Source organism: Hipposideros armiger, unplaced genomic scaffold (assembly GCF_001890085.2).
Source record: "Hipposideros armiger isolate ML-2016 unplaced genomic scaffold, ASM189008v1 scaffold_267, whole genome shotgun sequence".
In the NCBI taxonomy this organism is placed as follows: Eukaryota; Metazoa; Chordata; class Mammalia; order Chiroptera; family Hipposideridae; genus Hipposideros; species Hipposideros armiger.
Genome location: NW_017731617.1, coordinates 1,921,802 through 1,945,784, shown reverse-complemented (window position 1 = coordinate 1,945,784; position 23,983 = coordinate 1,921,802). Strand labels below are relative to the sequence as shown.

At 44.0% G+C, this 23,983-nt stretch overlaps 1 protein-coding gene across 1 annotated transcript in view; it reads left to right on the top strand.

The window, feature by feature from the left end:
• Positions 1 to 23,983, top strand: part of ASTN2 (astrotactin 2) — a gene marked incomplete at its 5' end in the record, with an annotated part of 619,820 nt that overhangs the window by 90,516 nt on the left and 505,321 nt on the right. The window contains one exon of the mRNA XM_019656843.1: positions 6,636 to 6,782. Coding sequence (XP_019512388.1) covers positions 6,636 to 6,782 — 147 coding nt within the window. The remainder of the gene's footprint in view (positions 1 to 6,635; positions 6,783 to 23,983) is intronic.

The following is a 23,983-nucleotide window of genomic DNA, read 5'->3' as shown; positions in this document are numbered from 1 at the left end:
TGCTGAAGAAAGTGAATGAATACATGTGTCTAGAAAAGAACCAATAGCAATATTCTGATACTGACACCTCTTGGTAGAATGGGGAACAACATATAAACATTCATTCACTCATTCACGCACTCATTCAATTCATATTTATTGAGCCCTACTATGTTCAAACATATTTACAGATATGGGAAATAATAGAGAGGGCACCAAATATGAGGTCTGGCACATAGTAGATGCACATGAAATAACTACTTATTGACTAAATTAGTCACCAGATAAGGACGTTGAAGCTCAAAGGAATAAGGTGACTTAACCATAGGGGTCAGCAGCTAAGTGTAAAAGCCAGAATTCCAGTTTCAGCGAAGGTACCATATGTCCCGCTGGTATCCATGCGAGGTGGCAGTGAGGTGTTGAGGAATTGGGGTGAAAGGAAAGATACCAGGAGCTCATAGAACCCTGAGGGTGTGTACTTACTGCTGGGGTTATGATCTCCCATTTAATCCACCCAGCTCCTCCACCAGCTAGAGAGCATCATTGCCATGTTATAGATGAGAGCACTGAGCCTCTGAGAGTGTAGGTAACTTGCCAAAAATTACGTAGCTATTGAACGGAGGACTTTGGGTGTACATTCCTATGCCCAGAACCAAGTCCCAGCCTTTTCCTCCTGGGCTCCTGCACCCTAATGCCCTGAAGTCCTAGGATCCCTGGCCCTCACGCCAACCCCGTATGCCATCTAAAGAAAGAAGCGATTCCTTGGCTTAGGACCTAGCCCCTTGTGCCTGGGACTATCAGGAAGAAGGACGTATGGCAGATTTCAGTTTCCCGCACACAGCCTGTTGGGGTTAGATCTGTTTACTTCATTGTAAAATGTGATTGATTTAATTCCAAATTTAAGTTAAATTTGATTTTGTTCTCTCCACCTGGCATCTGCAAACAGAGAATCCATCAAACTCCAAATTATAGGCAGCACGTGGATCAACAATGCTGAGTTATTTCCGGTCGGGTTTCTCAAGTAATGCGTTTTCTGCCATCCTCTTCTGTCACGAGAGGAGTCGAGGGGTAAGAGGGAAGGGAAATGAAAGGAAACTTAGACTATTAGCTTTCTCCAGCTCTAGCAATCAGTATGCCCTGATGAAATTCTATTCCTACAGCACAGCTCGGGACAGCTGTGACCCTAGCCATCTGAGGATCCTCGTGTCATGATCTGGCACTATCATTTATCAAGCTCTTTTTTTTTTAATTTTTGGCCAATTACATGCATTATATATTTTTAGTCTTCACATCAGCTCTGAAAAAAAGACCACTGTTCCTGTTTCTCAGATGGAAGGAAGCGTTCTGTCCTATTAGGGTTAGAGCAGTTGGCAAGTGTCAGATGGAGATTTTGTACTTGAACCAGGATTTGAACATAGGCGTGTATGTATGGCTTCAAAGGCCATGTTCTCTCTGCAACATGATGCCATTCTAGGACCCTTATTCTGCGGTGAAGTGGAAGATAGTGTGATATAGGGAAAAGGCTGGAAAGAACTGGTTCTAACTCTGTCTCTGCCACATACAAACTGGGTAACCTTAGACAAGTCATTTCATTGCTCTGCTTCTCTGTGCATGTGCAAAATGAGGATAGAAGTAACAGTCACTTTAGGATTAAATGGGATAATTCTCCACCACTAGAATGTAAGGTTCAAGGACATTGGCTGTTTTGTTCGCCGTCATTTCCTCTATACCTAGAACAGTGCAGGGAAAGTATTAGTGTTCCATAAAAATTGGTTGGATGGATGGATAGATAGATGGATGAATAGCTGGATAGTTGGATGGATAGATGTAATTGGTAGGGATGATGCCTGGATCATAGTAATTGCTTTAACAAATGGAGGCTCTTTTCCCTGTCCCTGCTTCCTAACATGCAGTACAGAGCCTAGATGAGGAAGGGGTGGATATTATTGGATACATAGTTTCTACCTTGCCGCCGCTGTCTATAACCCTGACTCAGAGCTAAGTGCTGACACCCAGTTCCCTGGGCCAGGAACTCATAAAAAGTCACCTCTGAATAATGCTTTGGTGAACATGGGGGTACATGTATCTTTACAGATAAATGTTTTCAGGTTTTTGGGGTATATACCCAGAAGAAGGATTGCTGGGTCGGGTGGTAATTCTATTCTTAATTTTTTGAGGAACCTCCATATTGTTTTTCATAGTGGCTGCACCAATTTATATTCCCACCAGCAGTGTATGAGGGTTCCTTTTTCTCCACAGCCTCGCCAACCCTTGTAATTACTAATTTAGTTGATGATAGCCATTCTAACTGGTGTGAGGTGGTATATCATTATAGTTTTCATTTATATTTCCCTTATAATAGCTAGTGAAGTTGAGCATTTTTCATATATCTGTTGGCTATTTGTTTGTTTTCTTGGGAGAAGTGTCTGTTTAGGTTTTCTGCCCATTTTTTTAAGTGGTTTGTTTGCTTTGGGTTTATTTTAGATTAAAGTTTATTGGGGGTGACAATGGTTAAAGTTACCTAGGTTTCAGGTGTACAATTCTGTAATACATCATCTATATACCATGTTATATGTTCACCACCCAGAGTCATTTCTCCTTCCATCACCATATATTTGATCCCCTTTACCCTCATCTACTACCCCCTACCCCCTTACCCTCTGATAACCACTCAACTATTGTCTGTTTGCTTGTTTGCTTTTTTTGTTGTTGAGTTGTACTTGTATAAAGAACTCATACGAATATGTGGTATATAAAACTGAAAGCAACAAATAAACAAGACAAACAAACAACTCATAAACACAGACAACAGTTTAGTGGTAACCAGAGGATAAGGGCAGAGGTGGGAGGCAGAAAAGGATAAAGGGGGGTCAAATACATGGTAATGGAAAGAGAGCTGACTCTAGGCAAGTGAACACACAATGTAATATATCGAAGATGTATTATAGAACTGTACACTTGAAACCTATATAATTTTACTATCCAATGTCACCCCAATACATTTAATAAAAATTAATTAAAAAAGAAAAAGAAAAAAAAAGTCACTTCTGTTTGAGTCTCACTGTGAAGTTTCTGCCAGGTCCAGTTGCCATGGAAACTTCCTAAGGCCCTGAGGCTACTCCTCTGGCATCTGGCCTGTGTACAGTCCTCACCTGCTCGTGTCCTTCTTCCTGGACTTCAGAGACACCTGTGGTGATTCAGGCTTTCACTGAGCAAACATCTGCCCCAAGATGCTGTTTATTCTCATTTTGTCTTCCACTCCCTGCCACTTTTTACCACTCTCCCTTCACTATCCACTCATTGTGTCTTCATTGTCTGTAAGGAGAAGTGCAATATCCTAATAACATGTTGGAATGAGAGGTAAACAAGCCCTGGTTTCTGCCATCAGGGATGAGGTACGTACTGATACCTGCCTTGGAAGAGATCACTTACCAAGGGCCTACCATGTGCCAGAAACCGTGCTAGGCCCTTGACATCTGCTGTCTCGCTGAGTGCTGGCAGCACTCTTGAAGGACACATCATTGTATCCCTATGTTTCTAGATGAGAAAACTGAGGGTCAGCAAGCTAATTTGACTCTACCCCCCTCTCCCCACCCCCATTGACCCTTAAAGACCCTGGATTACTGTGGAGGTTTAAATGGCAAAGGGGATGCGATTAGCCCAGAGGGAGCCCAGGGAGATGGTATCAGAAGCTCCACTCCTGCTCCTTAGTCCTCAGAAGCCAGCCCTGTGCAGCCAGGGTGGTATTGCTGGTAGTTGGGTAATCAGTGCAGGGGATGTCTTCATCACATCCATTTTTGCTGCTATAAGGGCCAGGTCTCAGACATGCCTTCTCGGAGACCCACAGGGCACTGCTGTCCATCCAGGGCATCCGCCTCCCCAGTGCCAGGGGCCTCTGACTACCTTTCACATCCCGCTACTGGGTTTACCTTCCCAAGAATTTGTTCAAGCTGGACTCATCCTTACGTGTTCTTCCCCTCAGAATAGAGTCCATGGAATCTAGAGTAGAAACAGTGCTGCTGCTGCTAAACTGTTATTTGGTGGTGGGGGTGGGGGGATGTTAAATAACTAGGCTTAGAGTAACATGTTGACATTTTAAGGAAAGACGTGTACGAGGCACCAACCCCTAGTCCCTCATCTCTCTAGTAGAAAACATTGATGTTAGCTTGTTATGCTATCTAGTTACTAAAATGTTTATATTATCAGACTTTGAAATAGCTTCTCATAGCTCCCAAATGAGAGATAAAATGGGTTCCTTTTTTTCTGTGGCCATTTTAGGCTTAGGGGTTGTTTATTTCCTAACACCAGCACCACCTTTTTTTTTTAAATTTTATTTTTTATCTGCTCTTCCATTTAACAAATATAATGACCAAACATATAAGACTGGCTTCTACCATAAGCTGTGCATCGTCCTAGGACTTGCAATAAAGATAAGGATCCTAAGCTTAAATTAAGCAACTTCTAAGTTCTAGACTGTTATCTTGGAAGGAGAGACAGCAAGGTGGTGAACATGGGATCCCTTTCCTCAAGCAGCTCCCTGTTTGTTAGGAAAAACAGATACCTATACAAAAAATCTTAAAGTGGGCTGTCACATGGGCTGTAGGTCCATTACGGCCCATCAGCCCGGCAGTGTTGGTTGTTCATTGTTGGCATGTTTTTGATTGTTCAGTACCTGTGTCTGGTTGCTAATGTTGTTACTTTCATCCCTGGAAATTATGATGCATTTGCTAAGATTCTATCATGTGCCAGATACTGGGCTAGATATTGGGATACAATGGTAAGCAAAAGACGCCATGTCTGCCCTTCAGGATTTACTGTCTAGTTACTAGACTCTAGTGTTTAAATAAGATATTTTGGCAAACTCAATAAACTTAGGCGGTTTGTTTGCCTAGAAGAAGAAGAATTTATATTTATTATTGATCTCGATGAATGATAGGGAGACAAGGAAACAAGTGGCATTCTCTTTGCAAAAGAAACAAAACTTGTGCTAATAGTGAAATGATGGAGAGTGTTGACCATGGTGACGCTGCAGTTATGCAGCCCTGCCAGCCTCTGGACCAGGTAGAGCAGCAGGAGGTATGGGTAGAAGGACCCCTCATGAAAGGTTTCAGATGCCAGGCTAATGAGCGTGGATATCACATCCTGGAACCAGATTCAATAAAACAGCCCAAGGAGTTCCAGCAGGAGTGTGATGGGAAGATGGGCCCACACTGATCTTCTCTCCCAAGAAGACAGACAGTAGAAAATATAAGGGGAAAGAGGTGAACATGCAAAGGACTGCATGGCTATTTAGATGCTGTAAAGGAAGACGGAAGACGGAAAGATGACATTGAGGTTTCTGACCGGTTTCAATGGCGGTGCTTTCAATGAGTTGGGGATCATCCCAGGAGGAGGAGGAGGATGACGAGGAAGAGGAGGAGGACGAGGAGGAGGAGGAGGGGGAGGAGGAGGAGGAGGANAGGAGGAGGAGGAGGAGGAGGAGGAGGAGGAGGAGGAGGCTTTCAGGAAAAGATAATGTGTCCAGCTTTGAATGTGTTCTTTTTGTCATGCCCATGGGACAGCCATAAAGAGATGTTCAGGAGGTTTGGGCAGAAAGTGTTGCTCAAAAGAAGAGCCCAGGGGGTAACAGAAATTTGGGAGACATTGCTTTAAAAATGGTAATCTAAACCTGGAAAAACAGATGTGAATAGCAAAGCCTAAAGAGTAAGACATGGGGGGTGGGGGGCTCAGGGCATAGTCTATGGGTTTTCTTTGCTGGCACAGTGGCTTCCTTGTTATGCAAATCCAATCTACTCATTCTGCTGCATATGTGAAATTAATTGTCCTTCATTTTCCCAGGCAAAACTCCCCTCCCGCACCCTGTGCCCTCTCTACTAGCTCCTAATGCAGCTTGTCTTGGATTCTGATTCTCTGCGGATGAGCCTGCCTTTGCCCCCTAGCCTGTAAGCTGCTGAGGAGCAGGGACTAGTCTTGGACTGCCCTGTGTGTGTTTCTCACATAGTAAATAATCAATCAGTAAAGGCTTGTGGAATTGATTTGAACGGATCAGCTTCTAACAGTTTCTAAAAGTGAAACCTTTTTAGATGGTAGACATCACATGTATACTATGCTATGTCATCGTCACAAAAGCCTCGTGGGCTGTTTGTTCTTATCCTCATCGTATATAAGAAAGCTGAGGTTCAGAGAACGAAGCAGGTCCCACAGCCCATGAAGGCTAAAGTCCAAATCTATCCCAAGATTGTCAAACTCCAGAGCCCATGCTCATCCCCATTAGGTCCTATGAAGTCAACAAGACAGTGTCTCCTCACTCGCTTCTGAAGACAGTGGGCAGTTCACCATTATCTGTTATCAGGAATGACCAGCCTAATTGGGACGGGGGGAGTGAGAATTGTCACGATTTTCAGGAAGCTTGTTCTTTTTTTTGTTTTTGTTTTGTTTTTGTCTTTATCAAAAGGAATAATCAGCCCATGTTTCAGGGAGTTAAACCAAGACCCAACAAGGGGTCACAGAGGTGCCATTGCAAGTGCAGAGGTTGGAAAACATGGTTTCTGTTTTCAGCTTCCCATTGGGAAAAGAACAAGGTTCCCACACTCAATGCTCTCCCCATTGCCTCACCTCATAGACTCATGCGTCTTTGTGTGTCTCTGTGTTACTAGGTTTGCTGAAAAGCCCGGTGAACAAGACGGCCCTGATGCTGATTGCGGTGAGCTCGTGCGTCCTGGCCATGGTGTGTGGCAGTCAGATCTCCTGTCCACTGACCGTGAAGGTGACGCTGCACGTGCCGGAGCACTTCATTGCGGACGGTAAGAGCTGAGCATTGGAGATGCCCCACACCCACTGGGCGCCTTGCACCCCTGGCTGGCCAAATGTCCTCCATGCATGGCCCAACCTCAGCATTATACTACCGGGGAGAAAAGGGGCACGCAAAGGCCTCAAATGAGGCCCTTCTCATTTAGAGTCCTGGGCTATTTGCGTGGAACTAAAGACTGCTTTTGTTCCATGGGCAGGTATACAGATTGTTAAATAAAGGAAGAATTCAAATGTGAGTGCAGAAGATGGGGCTATATCAGAGAACCTATGGTTTCTCATCATGGTCGTGGACCCTATTCCAAACTTAAAATATTCCCCTCCAAAGTGGTATTTAGTAATTTAAAAAATGTGACAGAGAAGACCGTATGAGCTTTGTTGGAATTTCCTGAAGAATACTCATATGTCTCATGCCCTGTGAATATACTTGAAAAGTATCTTGTATCCTACCATTTACTCTTCACCCAGCTAATTTGAATTAATGAGATACCGTAGCCACTATAACCATTCACAAAGCATGGTCCGAGAAACTGATTAAGGTTCTTGTCATCTATTGCTAATGCACCCCCAGAAAGTTGTTCCACTTTACATACTCCAGTAGAGTGGGTGGTGCCTGTTTCCCCAAAACCTGTTCTCACTTTCATTTTCAACTGTATTGAAGTTGGTCATAAATACAATAAAGAAGGCATACCTTAAATATGCAACTTAATGAATTTTTACAGAGGAGTCCACCCAGGTCAAAGTATACAACATTGCCGGCCTCTCACCTTCCTTATGCCCCCTCCCTATTAATGCCCTCCCAGAGGTAACCACCCTTCTGACTTCTAGCATCATATTAGCACCATTGAAAAAATATATATTTTCCCATTGGACATGCCTTGAATGTTTTTGAGATCCTAATCATATTTGTCAGCTTTATCTCGATGTAACTCAATTTTATCTTCAATTTTTAAGTTATAGTGTTCAGGATTTAGCACCAATCCCTTCAGCATTTCCTGTTTGTATGGAACTTTCACCTCCTTTTTCTGAAATACTCAGGCTCCTATTGATATATCCTATTATGGCTCCCACTTCACCACGGAGAATGAGCCCCTACTTGTTTTTCACTTGAACTGTAAATAAGTTCATTATTTCTCATATGCATTCAATCGATTTTCTGACCTATGGACAAGACATTTGGTTCCTACCTATCAAATAATATGTTATACTTTTATTTTTTTTTAGCTGAGCCATCCTGCCACCTGTTGGCAGCTCAGCAGTAACTGAACTCAGGCAGGACTCGAGCCGCTGTTGCTCAGAGCTCACACTCTTGAGCAAGCTCTTAACCAACTGAGCCACTTGGCCAGCCCTTCAAATAATATGTTAACATGCGACAGACAAACTTGTGAGTGTGAGGTGGCAGAGCCATGGGAACAATATTTACAGAAGCAGATACACAAGTAGAGCTCATGGAGCTTGGGATTGGACGAATCGCCAGGACATGGGTATGCTGGAATATGAGGATGCGAGAGTAAGACTGATGAACAATGAGGTTGGAAAAGTCAATAGGTCAAAATTTGACCACTATTGAAGGCATGTGGTCAAATTTTGACCACAAGACTCACCAGTCAATACTCATTAACTGTAGAATGTTACTCCTTGGAAACATTCACATTTTCAATATTTATTTTCATGCATATATAAATGAAGGTGTGAAGAGGCTAAATAACTTCTCAAGCTCGTGGTAAATAACTTAATGACTAAGAGCAGAGATTATAGAATAATACAAACATGAATTCAAATACTAGTTCTGTTGTCTGTTGTCTACCACTTCTATAGCCACGTGGATGACTTACTTCTCAGAGATGGACCACGGCCAAAGCCGCTTTCACCTTTCTCACCTTTCCCCATGAACCTTAAGCTGCCAAGCCGTGAGCTAATTCTTTTTTTTTATTGTTAGTTTCAGGTGTACAGAACAATGCAATAGTTATCCTTTTCACCCTCACAAAGTAACAACCCCCCTCTCCCCCTCTATTGCCCTCCCCCCCGATATCATGCTTATCTATTACAATTCCATTGACTCCATTCCCACTCTATACTCCACGTCCCGTGACTATATTTGTATATAATTATAGTTGACATACATTATTATTCAACATCACCTTCAGAAATACAGTGCCGTGGTCAGGCCTCTACACCGAATATGAAGTGGTCTCCCTAACAAGACATGAGTCCATCTGGCCCCCTAAATTATATTTACAACATTATTGATTATATTCCCCAGGCTGCCTTTTCTATCCCTGAGGCCATATTGTAGTTACCAATTTGTATTGTCTCATCCCTTCCCCTTCTCCTTCATCCCCACCCCCTCCCAACTAGCAACCCTCAGTTTTTCCTCTGTGTCTCTGAGACTATTTCTGTTTACATTTCTCATTTATTCAGTTTTTTGGAATCCACATATAAGTGAGATCATATTGTATTTGTCTTTCTCCGACTGACTTATTTCACTTAGCATATGGATGGACCTAGAGAACGTTATATGATCCTGTTCTTAATAGAGAGGTAGAGCTCTCAGCCAGCCGCATTCATGGGGCTGTCCGTGGTGCTGAAGTATTGTAGGAGGCTGAGTAATGGGTCTGATCTTAAGGAAGAAAATGAATTGTGCCCTTGTGTTACGACGTAGTTGTACTTGATGCTTACTGCCCATTATAGGGAAAGGTCATCACGATATAGCACTTGTCCCGAGCCCAGCTGGCAAGAGCAATAAATACTGACACAACCCCAATCTAAGCCCTTGGCAAATATCACCCCTTCCCTTGTCTGACCCTTCTCAAGGCTGCTAGTGGCTTTTTGTCCTGCTAAGCGCACAGTGAAGAGATAGACTAGGTTTGCATCCGAACTTACTGAATTTAGCACTGTTTTCTTTCAGCTGTGGCCTATAAATCATCTTGATTTGGGTCATCTGTGTCAATGATCCCCAGAACTAGTGAATCATACTCTCTAGGAGTAGAGCCCAAGCATTAATATTTTTAATGCAAACTCTAGATGATGGCTTAACAGAAGTTTGGGAGCTGCATCAATATCTCTGTGTTCTTTTCTTCTATCTAGTAGATGCAATAACTTCTTGAGACCTCTTACAGCCCTGATAAGGGGCTTTGGTTTCTTCCATCTTTGATTTTATCCGTGTCATATTAATAGAGCTGCTTCGTGGCACAATTCTGCTGGTTGCCCAGAGCACTGAGTACAATGTGAATGATCCACTATGAGTTTTATAATAAAGCAGCCCTGCTCATATGGATTTGGACTTCATCCAAATTGCTGTACAGATAGCATTATTAATTAATGGTTGTTATTGGTTAATATTAAAAACTCATCTTAACTGAGATGTTAATTTACATATCCCTCGAGGCTCCTAATGCAAGTCGGGATATATTCACCCAATAGTCTGGCCCTATGGTAAACCAGTAGAAGAACCACATTTTAAAGGAGTAAGTTATCTACATTAAGTAAGTGAGGTGGTTCCACTCTAGTGTAGACAGATAACACTACACCTAGAGTCTCTGTTTTATTCTTTTCAGTTCTCTTCTATTCTGGGCGTTGTGCTTTGAAAAGGTGAATAATGTATTAGAATTTATCCAAAGGAGAGGATTTGTAGTCAAGATATTGGAAAAGCATTCTAGATACCTAAGGAAAGGGTGGAGGAGAATCATTCTATAAGAATTGAAGGAACCTAGACAAAAAGCAAACTTAATATTATTGAACATGTCTGTTATAAATACTGCAGTGTTCAAAATACTTTATATGATGTTACTTATTCAGTTCTCATAACAGAAGTGTTAGGCAGGAATTAGCATCCTCAGCTAGGTCCCTGAGATGTGAAGTGATTTGGCTAGATTAACACAGAGAAGTTAAGGCAATGTGTGAAAGCCCAAGTCTACCAGAATCCCTGAAGCAAGGTCCTTCCATGCCCTATACTTCCACAAAAAAATAACCATGAAAAGTATTATTTGCCTTGAAAAGGGAGTAGGTTTGTTCTGGAAGTTACAAGGAAGTAAAACGAGAGCTCTGTGGGTGGGGGTGATCAGAGATGGGAGGAGATTGAGCCTTCGTCAGAAAATGCCTCCTTTCTAAGCTTCCGCCTCATTATCTATAAGGTACAGGTAATAGCGGTACTTATCTCACAGAGTTATTGTGATGAATAAATGAAATAATGCTCATAAAGCTTTTAGCTCAGTACCTGCGACCTAGTAATGGCTCAATAAATCGTATGAATGTTAGTAGTTGTGATAATATTTTCTTAATATTGGAAGGGGGTCATTGCAAGGTAATGAGTCCCACGTCATAGGAAATTTCCTGAGAATAGATGGCCCCATTTCTGTGAAGCCATAGAAGTAAAGTGAAGGAGTACATTTGGCTTGGACACATGGTATTTTGATGCAGAACCATTTTGTCTGGAAATAAACTTTAAAAACACCTAATTCAGATGATGTTTATTCTTTACTGTCTCATCCGTAAGTGTCACCCATTCTTTGCATAAGCTCAGAAATGGAGTGAGACTCAGGAATGAGTGAAGGCCAGAGATATCTCTTGAATACTGTACTTGGCTAAACCACACACAGCACATACACATACAGTGTTGTTGTTTTGTTGTTGTTGTTGTTGTTGTTGTTGTTGATATGTCCATTGCATCAAATATCCATGAAAAAAAGTCTGTTTTTTTATGTTAGTTAAATTGTTCGCATCATGTTTTGAGTTGTATTAAGATGATATTCCAAGTCTTCTCTGTTTCCTATGACTGAGGAATTTGGGGTCTAAAGGTTCCATGCCAGCCTAAGAAACCAAGTAGGAAGGCGCATCATTAGGAAAGCCTGGTTTATTACTATGGCACGCGTGTAGCTGCTTCGGAACACAAAATCATATATAATGAATCTTGGACTACATTTATTTGCTTCTACCCCTACTTCATGTCTTTCAGCCCAGGAAAACGAGCTAATCTGTGGCTTTGTGCCTTTAACGAGGAGTGAGGTTCATAATTGACTTCAGAGATAGGCTGCAGTGATTTGACTACATGGGGGGAGTATTTTCAGCTCTCAGAGGGGAAAACTGAAAGTGGCTGCCTAGTCATCAACTGCCAAGCAGCTTGTCTGAAATGCGCAGCCCTTTGGACCAGGCTCTCTGGAATCATCTGGTGCTTTGTTTGAAATTGTTCAGTGTTGACTGCACACCTTTGAACACATGGACCATGTTTCAGGTGTGAGTGCTCTACCGTGTGGCCTCTGCCTTTTGTTGTCCTGAACTCCTTTGCACACACTTAACGCTATTTAGACAATAGGTCACCTTGCCTTGTGTCTGACTCCCTGTATACATGTGCTTAAACATTGCTCTCCACCAGGAGTCCCCCTCTGAATCTCCATGTATTGAAACATGACCCATCTCTGAGGCCAAATGAATGCTCTGCTTCCCCCAGAAGATGTTCTTTAACAAGAATCCAAAACTTCTTCAAAGAAAACTCCAGTCAGAAGTAACCTCTTCTTCCTTGAACATTACGTGGAATGTACTTGTACCTTTCTCATGTCCCCACAGTGAACCTTCCGTCAGTGTTAGTGGCATGTCTATGTCATCTACAACAGCCATAGTCCTCAGAACTGGCTTCCTTCTTTAAATCTAGCCCCCTCCAATATTTTCTCACCACTACAAGTAGAGTGATCTTTAAAACTAAAAACATCTCAACATGTTGTATCTTCCCATAAAACTGTTCACATCTTCTTATTGCCCATATTATAAATGCTGAACTTGTTAACATGACCTGTAGGTCCCTGCGAATCAGTCCCCTTCCTGCCCCCCTAGCCTTACCACACACCACTCTCTACACGGGTTCCTTAAATATCTCTGCTGCTTCCTTCCTTTGGCCTTTTGCACATCTTGTTCTCACTACCTGAAAATTTTCTCCCCACCTCTCCTATCGAGTTTCTCTTGGGCGAATTCCATTTATCCTACAGTGAATTACTTTTTTTTTTATTCTAATGTCTGTTAGGTCTCTTACTAACCATTATCTTGAGCCCTGCTGTATTCCTTGATTGCACGTATTTCAATTTGTAGTTATATATTTATCTAGTTAATGTTGGGCTCTCCTACCAGGCTGTAAGCTCCCATAAGAACAGAGATTATATTTATTTTGCACATATATTCAGCACCTAGGACAGTGTCCAAATAGAGTTAGTACCCCAATAGAGCATTAGTTGAATGGGGGAGAGGGGAAGGAGGAGGAGGAGGAGAAGTATAGGAAGAAGGACAAGGAGGAGAAGAAAGAAAAGGAAAGAAGAAATAAAGTATTTCAATAGCTGGAATTAAATTTCCTCAAGGGCAAGGGCCAAAGTTTATTTATGTCCTAACCTATTGTGATACCTAGCAGAGGTTCTGACTCAGTAGACATGTAATAAATTATGTCTGTGAAACAAATGAAGGGAGGGAAGGCAGGCAGTTTGTCCCAGATGTCCTAAGAAGATATATCCTGGGGAATGACAGTGCAGGAAATCTGAGGCTGCCTCCTCTTCTATGATTGACTTCACTGCCGCCGGTTTTTGTTCCCATCCCCAAAGAGAAGGAACTCCAATCAAACTCACATTTCCCCCCAAACACCAAAATGAAACAAGCTTTATCCCAGAGCCCAGGAAGAGGGGAAAATATAAATTGAGCTGAGGTTCAGAATACCCAGGTGGGAGTAGGCAATGAAATACCAATAAACCAAATTAACATGGTGAAATCAGGAAGAATACGTTGAACTCCAACCCAGATTTAATAACTATTCGTGAGTGAGCACAGGGAGAAGGCAAAGATGGGTTTCAGTCAGAATTAAAAGGAAATCTGAAATGGAACTGGTGATATAATTATAAACTGTGAAAACATTTTTCCCTCTGCTTCAGTGTAATGGACAACTTGCTTAGCGATGGCTTGGAGCTAGTGCTGGAAGCTGTGCATTTTCCCTAGAGTGGAATCCTTGCATTGTTTGTCAGTTTTCTTTGTTTTTGTTTTGTTTGTTTTTCTCAAACCTCTTCCTTAGGAATGTCTAAATTCACAAAATAATGGAAGGAAAAAAAGCGCTTCAAAGCATTTCTCCTTAAATAGTAACTGATGCCTAGGTTAAAAGTCACAAAGAGCTGGAGGGGAACAAACCCAGGAACCCACTCTGAGCAGCTGAACATGCTGAAGCTTTTAAACATCACAACTGCCAGTTGGGTGGGAATTTTTAACGATGCCCTGTGCTAAGATGTTAGCTTGGCTCCCGACCAGCATGAATTGTTACTAATCTTCCTTCTTAACAAAGGGGATAACTGAGTTTGACGTCCAAAACTGGAGACTAATTTCTCTGTTTTGATAGCAGATCAAATCCCAAACTATGTTCCTAGGAACAGGGGCAGAGGATGGTTGAAAGAGGTAGGGAAATTTAATTTCTTCTCCTTAAAAATTCCATTCTACTGGTGTGAGAAAAAGGCTCCTTTGATTTTTAGACTGGGAGCAGAGAATGATGGGTGGGGAGCTTTGATGACATGGAGCTCGGGATTACAGAGTCAGAAGTTCCATTATTATTGCCTTGGTGTTTGCAAAGTGGCGTAGGGCTATGCCAGTGGTGCAGTGCTGGGAGGGAAGAGAAGGTAACACGGTACAGAGGTTAAGAGCATTGATGTCTGACGTAAGAGATGTGGATTCTACTCCCAGCTTTTCTGCTTTCCAGTTTTGTGACCTTGATTGAGTACATTAATTCACCCCCCTGAACCCCTAGTTTCTTCATCCAAAAGCAATGTTAGTACACCTGGCCTCATGTGAGTGTTGGTGGGCTGATGAGTGCGGGAGACCTTGGCCAATTGTGAGAGTAGGTATGATTTTGACAATGTTGTGCTTTTCCCTTTTTATTTTTACATAGCTTTATTATTTTAAGTAGAAGTAACTAGAAGGTACAACTTCATGGATTCTTAGGTTGGCCGGAGGAAAATTTAATAGTTAAAAATTCCTTCTCATGTACAGTACCTGTTTTGTTTCCTTCCTCCTCCCCTTCCTTCCTGTGGTCAACACATACAATCATGCACAGCGCAGCGATGTTTCTTTTGCTCAGTGATGGAGCACATATACAATGGTGGTATACCAGACAGCCTAGGTGTGTAATAGACTATACTGTCTAGGTTCGTGTACGTGCACTCCGTGGTGTTCACAAAATGATGAACCACCTAATGATGCCTTTTTCAGAATGCATCCCTGTTGTTAAGCAGCACGTGACTATATTGCACATCACCTTATCTGTGACATGCTCATGTGCTAGGGATGCAGAGATGGATAAAACACAACCTCTGGGATCTCCTAGTTTGGTGGTAGGGAGACACAGGAAGCAGATGAAATGTGAAAGGCAGTGTGGTTGGAGTCATGATGGGGTTCCACTGGGTGCGGTGGGAACATAGAGGAGGGGCAGCTACGTACCCCAGGCTGGAGATGGGGAGTGTAGTAAGGAGAGGGTATCTTGAGGAGGTGCTACCTGAGCTGGGTCATAGAGCCACTGGCGTTTACATGGATGTGAGTGATGGATGGCAGCAGGCTTCCCAGAGGGGGCATGGATGCGTTACCTGCATTCACATGGACCCTGCTGTTCAGGCCTCCCCGTGACAGTGATAATAACAGCACTAATAATTGGTAACATTTACGGAACATTACTAAGTGACAGACCCTGTGCTAAGGGATTCACAGAGCATTACCTCATTAACTGTTCCATTACCTCATGAAGTAGACCCAGGTGTTATCCCCATTTTAAATTGTAGGGGAACTAAATAAAGCCCAGCGAGTTTATGTGGCCACCTCAACATCACGTAGGCAGGAAGGGGTTGAGCAGAATTATTTCAGATTAGCAGCCACAGAATGTGGTAGACGGAGAATTCCATGACCAAGAGTGTATTCTAGCTTTGCCGTGAATTCACCGTGACTTTTGGCACATCTCTACTTCTCCAGCCCTTGGTTTCTTCATTGTAAAATATGGGAAGGAAACAAGGTGGTACTAAAAATGTCTCCGTCTTAACGTTCTAAAAGTAGAATGAGAAACAGTGGGGTTCGAAGTCCCCCTTTACTTATCCCATTCGGTCCATGACCTTTCAAGTCTTTATGCAACCATCCCATTAGCATCTCCAGTCCTCTCTCTTCTGACTCTTGTTTGCACCAATCTGTGGCAAGGCAGCTCCCCGAGCAAGCATCTTGGGAGCAGAGGCAGCTAAGCAAACCTTTTACAGCCCACAAGTTGCCATTTGAAGAAAGCTTGGAAGGATCACAGCCAAGCTTGTGCAGGGACTGCGAGCTCCCAAGGCTGCCAGACGAAAAAGGAAGCGGTGGGGAGTCGGGCAATGGCGGGAAAGACACCACTCCATCTCTGGCTCCCAGCATCAGCTGCCGAGGGACCTTGAACATCTCGGATACCAACAAGAGTATGGGAGGGGGAGCGTGCATCATATTCAGAGGGAAGATGATAAGATGGGAGGAATAATTAAAACCTGCGCACCCCTCCTGCCTCGCCACCCTCTCCCTGCACATCCTCCCCCCTCTCAGCTGCACCCCCGTCCTGGCCCTGGTACACAGCAGAGCCTTGCTGTTTGGCTTTGCTCCCCAGCTGCTCCTCTGGATTATCTAAGCCAAATAGATCTGCAGCTGCACAGCCTTGGGTCTTTTGGCAACTGTCAGTGACTCTCTGAACCTCTGCTGAAGGCCTGGGCATCTCACCCTCAGCGAGAATCGTTCCTAAAGCCTGGACCACCCCTGAGCCTTCAGTGTGTTGTCTCCTCTGCTTTAACCCTGATCCCCATTTGGGCTCTATTGGTGAATCCATTGTGTTAGGACTGCGCCGACTCTTGCTGAGTACCTGCCCAGGGCCACGACTCCCATTCTAGGACAAACTCAGGCACAGTCAGCCCTAAAGCAGCAGGGGAGAGAGCACATGATTTAGAATCAGCAAAGCTCAGGTTCAACCCGCACTCCTCCATTGACTAGCTATGAATCATAGGCAAGTCACTTCACTTCTCTGAACCATCAATTTCACCATCCGTAGAAGTACAGCTCTTAGCCCGTACTTCACAGGGCGGTGATGAGGATGACGTAGAGAGAGATAGGGAACTATCCCATAACAGGTGCTCAGTGAATGCTAATCATGCCCTCACAGGGATCACGTGTCATTTAAAGTGACAGGGTCGCTCTAAAGCGAAAGACTACAGTAGTGGGCAGACCATAATCTGGACCATGTGAGCATATAGGCAAGGGTGAGCAAGGTTTCCAGGGATGCGTAACCTGGGCAGATCTGGGTAAGCTCTAGGGAACGAGAGGATTCCATTGGAGGAGTGGACAAAGACTGGGACTGAGAGAGAGCATTTGCTCTGTTGGAGACGGCGGGAGAGAGCGAGGACAAGAGCAGGCGAAGGGAGCAGCAGGAGCGCAGGTGTGGCTGGAGCAGAGAGCGAGCGCCCGGGGCTCCATGCAGCATGAACGGGACTCGGGAGGAGCCCACGGGAAGAACGGGGTTCTTGGTGCTGGGCTTTCATCGTGGAGGTGGGTGGGGGGTCATGAAACCACTGAAGGATTTTACACAAGGGCGTGTAGGGGCCACAGTTGCTTGTACAAAATCAATGCAAGGTGTTAATTAAGCGAGTTAGACACATTGGGTTTAAGTACCGGCTCTATGAATTCATAGCTATTTGATGCCACAAATGCTATTTAACCCTTTTGGCTTGTTTCTTAATATGTAAAGCGGACATAATAATAAGAGCAAAATTAAATGAGGTGATACCGATCAAGTATTTAGTAGAGTTCGGCATATAGGAAGCACTTGGTAATTAATACTGGTTTTTATTGGCATTATCATCATCAGCACCCTCATAGTCTTAAGTTAGGCCTCCCTGTTAAATGGTCCTGAACTGTTCCTTTTTGCACTCAGCACTTCTATAATTGCTAATTTGATGTCTAGAAGACTGGGCTGTAGAATCACACCCCTTGGGTTCAATATCTCATGCTGATATTTCCTAGCTGTGTGGTATTGAGCTGCTTAGTTCATTGCTGAGCCTCTGTTTGCTCATCTGTGAAATGGGCATGATAACAGTAAACTGCCTGAAAGGGCTGTCTGATGACTGCATGGGAGGCTGTTGGCCAGGGCTTGGCACATAGTCAATAGCTGCTGCTAATGCTACCTTAAGCCCTTAAGGATAGAGAGTGTAGCTGTCTTGTTCCTGTGAAAACTCCAGGACACATTTGGTGTTCAGTCAAGATTTATGGAATGACTGAGCGGGGTAGAAGGTGAGTTTGAGGAACCAAGGCTGCAGGCGAGGGTCCTATCGGGGGGCTGCTACATTTAGTCTGTACGATAATGTCTGAACAAGGGTATTAGAAGTGAAGATGAAGATAGGGGATTTCCTGTAGAGCTAGAACAAAGGAAACTTAGCCACTGATTACAAGGAGGGGCTGAGAAGGGGAAGCAGTCAGACCACTTGGCGTCTGCCTCCTGGGATCCCTGAGAGGGTGCTGACTCCAGACATCAAAATCAGAACATTTGGCAAGCGGCCAAGTGTGGTGGTTAAGAGCATGAACGCCAACGCCAGAGGACACGGGTTCAAATCCTACCTCCACCTTCCCCGTAACACAGCTTCGTCTTCTGAGAAATAGGGATGCTAATGCGCTGGAAATCAGGCTGCTTGTGGAGAATGGATGATTGTTAAACGCAAGAGCCTGGCCCGTGGTAAACACACTCAAGGGCTAGCTAGTATCGCTGTTCTGTTCGTGCACCAGCTTTCTTATGTGAGATCGAGAATCAGATGCCCACCTCTTGGCTATGTTTGTAGAAGGAAAAAAAGGGGGAGGGGGTGAGAATGCAAACACCTTAGAAGAACACACAGTATTAGGACCTTTACGAATCCTGCCTGGATGAAAATTATTAGTTAGAAATATCACTGTGTTCTGTGAGCAAAATTAGTTTGCCAGATCTCTGAAGGCTGCTCCCCTGAATTGGAGTCAATTCGAATAATACATCAGGTGATGTTTCGCTGCAGAATTTGGGCCAGGGCGGAGGGTGGAAAACGCGATCAGTCCCAGCCCCCACACAGGGGCTGATGGGACCCGTGAGCATGAATGATCCTAGGGTGGCCATTTCCTGCAGAGACTCAAATGCAGCCTTTACGTGATGGGCTTGGGACCTGCCATGGAAGCAGAGGCCTGAAGGGAGACCCAGGGGTCTGGTGATAGGAGCTGGTGTCACATTTGAAATATGGGATCAATGAAAAATGGCAGCTTCTACACCTCAAGAGGGAGAACGTGGGTACAGGGGTAAGGGTGCACTGTAGGCGTGTTGCAGCGTCGCCAGCTTGGCGGTTTTCTCCATTGTAGACCGTGAGAACCAGCAAATATTGTCAGCCTTATCTTTCTCCGTTCTCCATCTTATTTACACTCCAGCCACATGAAATGGCTGTTTCCCGAAGGCTGAGGTTCTCTTTTGTTCCCTTACACACATGTCTTCCCTTTTGCCTAAGTCTTCTTCTCCCCGCACTCTACCCAGCCGCTGCCTTCTGGTGCTCCACCATTCAGCTTAGATGTGGCTGCTCTGACTGTGCAGAGGAGGCAGGGGCCCCTGCGCTGGGCCCCCAAAGCTCCCTCCCATCTGTACCACAACCCCCATGATGCACCATGATGCCTGTCTGTCTAGTTATCTCTCATCTGAACCGTGCATTGCTTTCAGGCAGCGGCTCTCTCTTGTACCTTTATAGCCTCCAAATTTTGTCAGTGTCTGACAGAGTGGGAGCCCAGGATATTTAGATCTGTTTTCCAGTCAAGGAAAAAAAACAAACAAAAAACCTGAGAAACTGATCTGAACCATTTACTGTTGCTACTGTGATATGATCCTTATTGCAATTTTATTTTGAAATCCAAAATTAGGTCACATGATCTGACAATGAGAGGAACTCTTTACCATCCGTCTCCAGCCCAGGAGACATCAGCTGCCTTGTTCCCAAAGCCATATCAGAGACAGAATGGGAGATGGAGAAGAGGATCCTCACTGAGGTAGATCTTGGAGAAATTAAGGGTTGAGCTGAACATTAAGGACAGGTTAGGCCTGACAGATATGTCATCCACCTCAAATAATTCGTTTGAGGATAGGATGAGACTGGTCTGTGCAAAGGAGAGGTGGCCCTAGCTTCTCCCCTCTCCCTCACCAACCCTCAGCAGCACCCAGCCACGACCCCCCGTCCTCACACCCCAACAAGCACTTATTTATGGCATATCGGGTGTTGCAAACACAGTGTGAAAATATCAAGTTGGCATTTGGAGCCCTCTATCGCCTTTTTCATTCTCCATCCTCCTGTCCTCCCAGGATAAAAAATTATTAAAATCCAAGTTAGTGTCATGTTAGATAATTATAAAAATATCAGCTAAAACTCATCGTGTGCCCCTAATGTGGCAGGCAGTGCCACTGGGCCTTTTCCCCACAATATCTTATTTAAACTTTATAAAACTTACTCACTGAACAAATGTTTATTTCCTGTTCCTTGCGTGTCCTGGAGCGGTAGCGGTGCTGTCCATTATGAAGGCACGGTCCTTCACACTGCTTTCCTTCTCAGCAGGAGATAGACACCAAGCAAGCGAGCAAAATAACAAAATACGCCGTGGCAATGAAATAAGTGAGAGCTGCTGTGAAAATAATTATAATGGTATAAAATAATTAAAACAAAGAGGAGAGTTGAGTTGTCATGCTCAGATATGGAAGTCAGAGAAGACCTCTCTGAGGAAGTGGCATTCGAACTGAGACATGAAGGGTGCAAGGGAGGAAAGTATCTTCCAGGCAGAGGAAATAGCAGATGCAAAGCCACTTGAGTGACAGAGAAGCTGGAAAGGTATCTTCACGGTGGGGGCGCTGGGTGAGGAGGGCTTGTAGGAACCAGGGCTTCTGCGGAATAGGCATTCTTAGGGCCTTTCCATCAGCAAGGAAACTGATGTTCAATGACGTAGGGCTCCAATGGGTGTTCCTTTCTTTGCTCAGGGGCATTTGCTGTCTGCCCCGACTTTGTCAGTGTAAGTTAAGCTGGGCTATCCCACCTCCAGCCAGTTAACACACATGAACAGTTTCAGCATCCCAGCTCTGGTCACTTTTCCCCACTGACCTCTCTGCCCTCCCTCCGTCACTTATTGCCCTTAGCTCATTTCCTGTATCTTCCTGCTTTGACATCATTTTTGCTTCTTTCCCTCTGCCTGTCTCCATGCTGCCCTGAGATCCTGGGACAGATTGAACTCCCTCTTGGACCTGCCTGTCTGTTCCATCTCAGACAAAACCCCACTGTCCACTTGGGTCCCATCCATGGTGATACTCCAGACATCAGCTCATTTAAGGATCCTGGCACCCAGTCCCCAGTTCCCAGCTGACACTTAGTGGTTCGTTATTTAAGGCCCATAATTTGAGGGGGATTCGAATTTTTCTTAGCAGCCTTGAGTATTTGAAATTTCAATAGGAAGGGAGAGTTTCAGGCAGTGAGTGACAATCATTTTTTTTAAAAGGAATTTACACCCACCTCATAATCATTGAAGTCTGGTTTTCAAAATCAGTATCCTTCTTGGTTGCCATAGAAGATGCTACTTGGGGAATCTCAGGGCATTTGCCCATAATGGAAATGAGAAAGTCAAAAAGAAACATTTCAGCAAATAATGTTCCTTTTTGCCCTGGGATACTGTTCGTGATTATTCCTCAGAAGCAGTCTTTAATTGTTTCATCTAAAGAGTGTGCATCTCCGTTCCTCTGACTTGTCTCTTCATAGACGCTTGTGAATTGGATCCAGCTATTAGCAGCACTTGCTAATTTCCTCTGAGTCTTGCTGGCTGAAGTGACGGGTTTGGAACAACTTTTAATTCTGATTTTAATTAAATTTCAGTTGTTTCAGATCACTCACTTTTAATGCCGTTTCTTTGCAGCCTCAGAAGCAACAGGACCTGTGTGTTCTTGTCTCTGTGCGTCCGGGATCTTGTGTGTATGTGTCCATGGCGCAGCTGAAGACTGACTCCTGGCTGAGGCCCAGTGCAAGAGCAGACAATTAAGGAAATAGATGAGTCCCAGCATGAGCTTTTGTTTATACTGCTACATCCAAAGATAATATGGTGTTTGAGCAGGGGCTTTGGATATTGTGTTTGTTTTTGCCACACTGTATTTGAACAAGACAACATCCCCTTGTATTTCACAGTAGGATTCTCAAATATCTATAGGTAGAAAAAGTCTAAGAATAGCTAACACTTATTAAACATTTATTATGTGCCAGGTACTGTTTTAAGTGAGACACACACTGGGCCGGCCGAGTGGCGCGATGGTTAAGAACTCGCTTAAGTGAGACACACACACACACACACACACACACACACACACACACACACACAAATACACGATGCCAAAAAAATGTATACACGCTTCAAGAAAGGAAAACAAAACTGTATTGAAATTGTAATACTCAATATATACCAATAATAAAAGAAGAATACAAGTCACGTTTGACTTCTGCAATGACAAGAGATGCTCAAAGTGGTTACCATTAGTGTCATTTTAATACAGTTTTTTCCTTTCTAAAATGTGTATACATGTTTTTGGCACCCATCTCATTTACATTAAAAGTGAGTCATTTGAAACAACAGAAATTTAATTTACATACATCCCCGCACACACTCCTATGAGATTATTACCCCCAATTTTAGAGCTGAGAAACCAAAGCCCCTTGAACTGGACCATTGTCACTTGGTCAGTTCATGGCGAGACCAGAACACGGATGCTCTCTGCCGATTCCACATCCATGGTCTTAACCACTCTCTCTCTATAAAAACACAAAAGGGCCTCATCATCTAAATGAATTTAACAACCAAAAATACAGGAAATTGACTGGTTCTATGCCACAGTGAAATCGTGTTAGTTTACACGTGGGCTTTTGCGTGGCCTCTGCTGACCGTGCCCATTTCTGTTATGTAAACTGTGAAACTGCACCATGGGGTTTGGTGCAGAGTCACCAAATCCTGGCTCGGGTAGGTCACTGTGCTCTTTCAGATACTTAGCACCTCAGAAAGGATGACTACGCTTGAAAGCAACAGCAGAAATGTACGCCACATCTTCGCTATGTGTCCCCTAGTTCAGCTAGCATCGTGGGCTATATTGTGATCCAACTGAGAAAAGAGCCCAACGTAGTTTCTGTCTCAGAAACTTCACATGTATTATTGATTTTATTTTTCTTTGCAAGGAATATCATTTCACTGATAGCACCACCCTCCCTCCTGCACACCAACACACAAGTTCACATACACACACACACACACACACACACACACACACACATGCACGCACACATGCACGCGTACCCTATTGGGTGCCCGCAGCAGCCTGTTTCTTTCTCACTCCTTATTTGGACTCGTAAGTGTTGGTGCATGAACTGGCTTAATGCTCATCTCCTGTCAGACATTATACACTCTCTACAGCCAAGTGCTATCGTGCCGCGACTTAGTCTGGACATCTGGACTCTTGTGCCAGGTTTATAATTAGGTAATGGTGGGTAACCTGGGCAAGAAGTGTCTTCACTGCCGTCAACATCTTCATCTGCGCCATGGGAACGATAGCTCCGCAGAACATACGTGCACATACACAGAGCATCATGTAATTGAAGGCCAGCCACTCTGAAAAAGGGTTCATGCTCATTCATTACTTCTTCTGGACAGTAACCTAGAGGGACTCACTGTTAACTTTCCTCATTTTTTTTCAGATGAGGACGCTGAGTTCCAAAGGGGGTCGTACTTAGGCCCAAGCTCACACAGCTGCTGAACAAGATCTGTCTGAATCCAGACCTCTAATAGCTCATGCTGTGAGGATCGAAGGAAATACAGGATTTAAAAGTGTAGTGTCTTAAGTGCTAAACAAATGTGCCTATTAGTAGGCTCCTTAGTGAGTCTCGGGTGAAATTTGACGCGCTGTTGGACAGTGTGGGGAGAGAACCCTCTGATTTCTTTCTTGTCTTTCCTTTTGTTAATATCTAAGGCAGTGTTCTTCAAGTAGTGGAAAGCACCATTTGTCACTTCCCCCATCCTTCCATTCAAAACACATACCGATGGCCTGCTGAGTGCCAAACACCGTGCTATGAAACAGCAGTTTGAAGATGAGTTAGACGTGGACTGTCCCTTAGAAAGCTCACTCTCTTCCAAG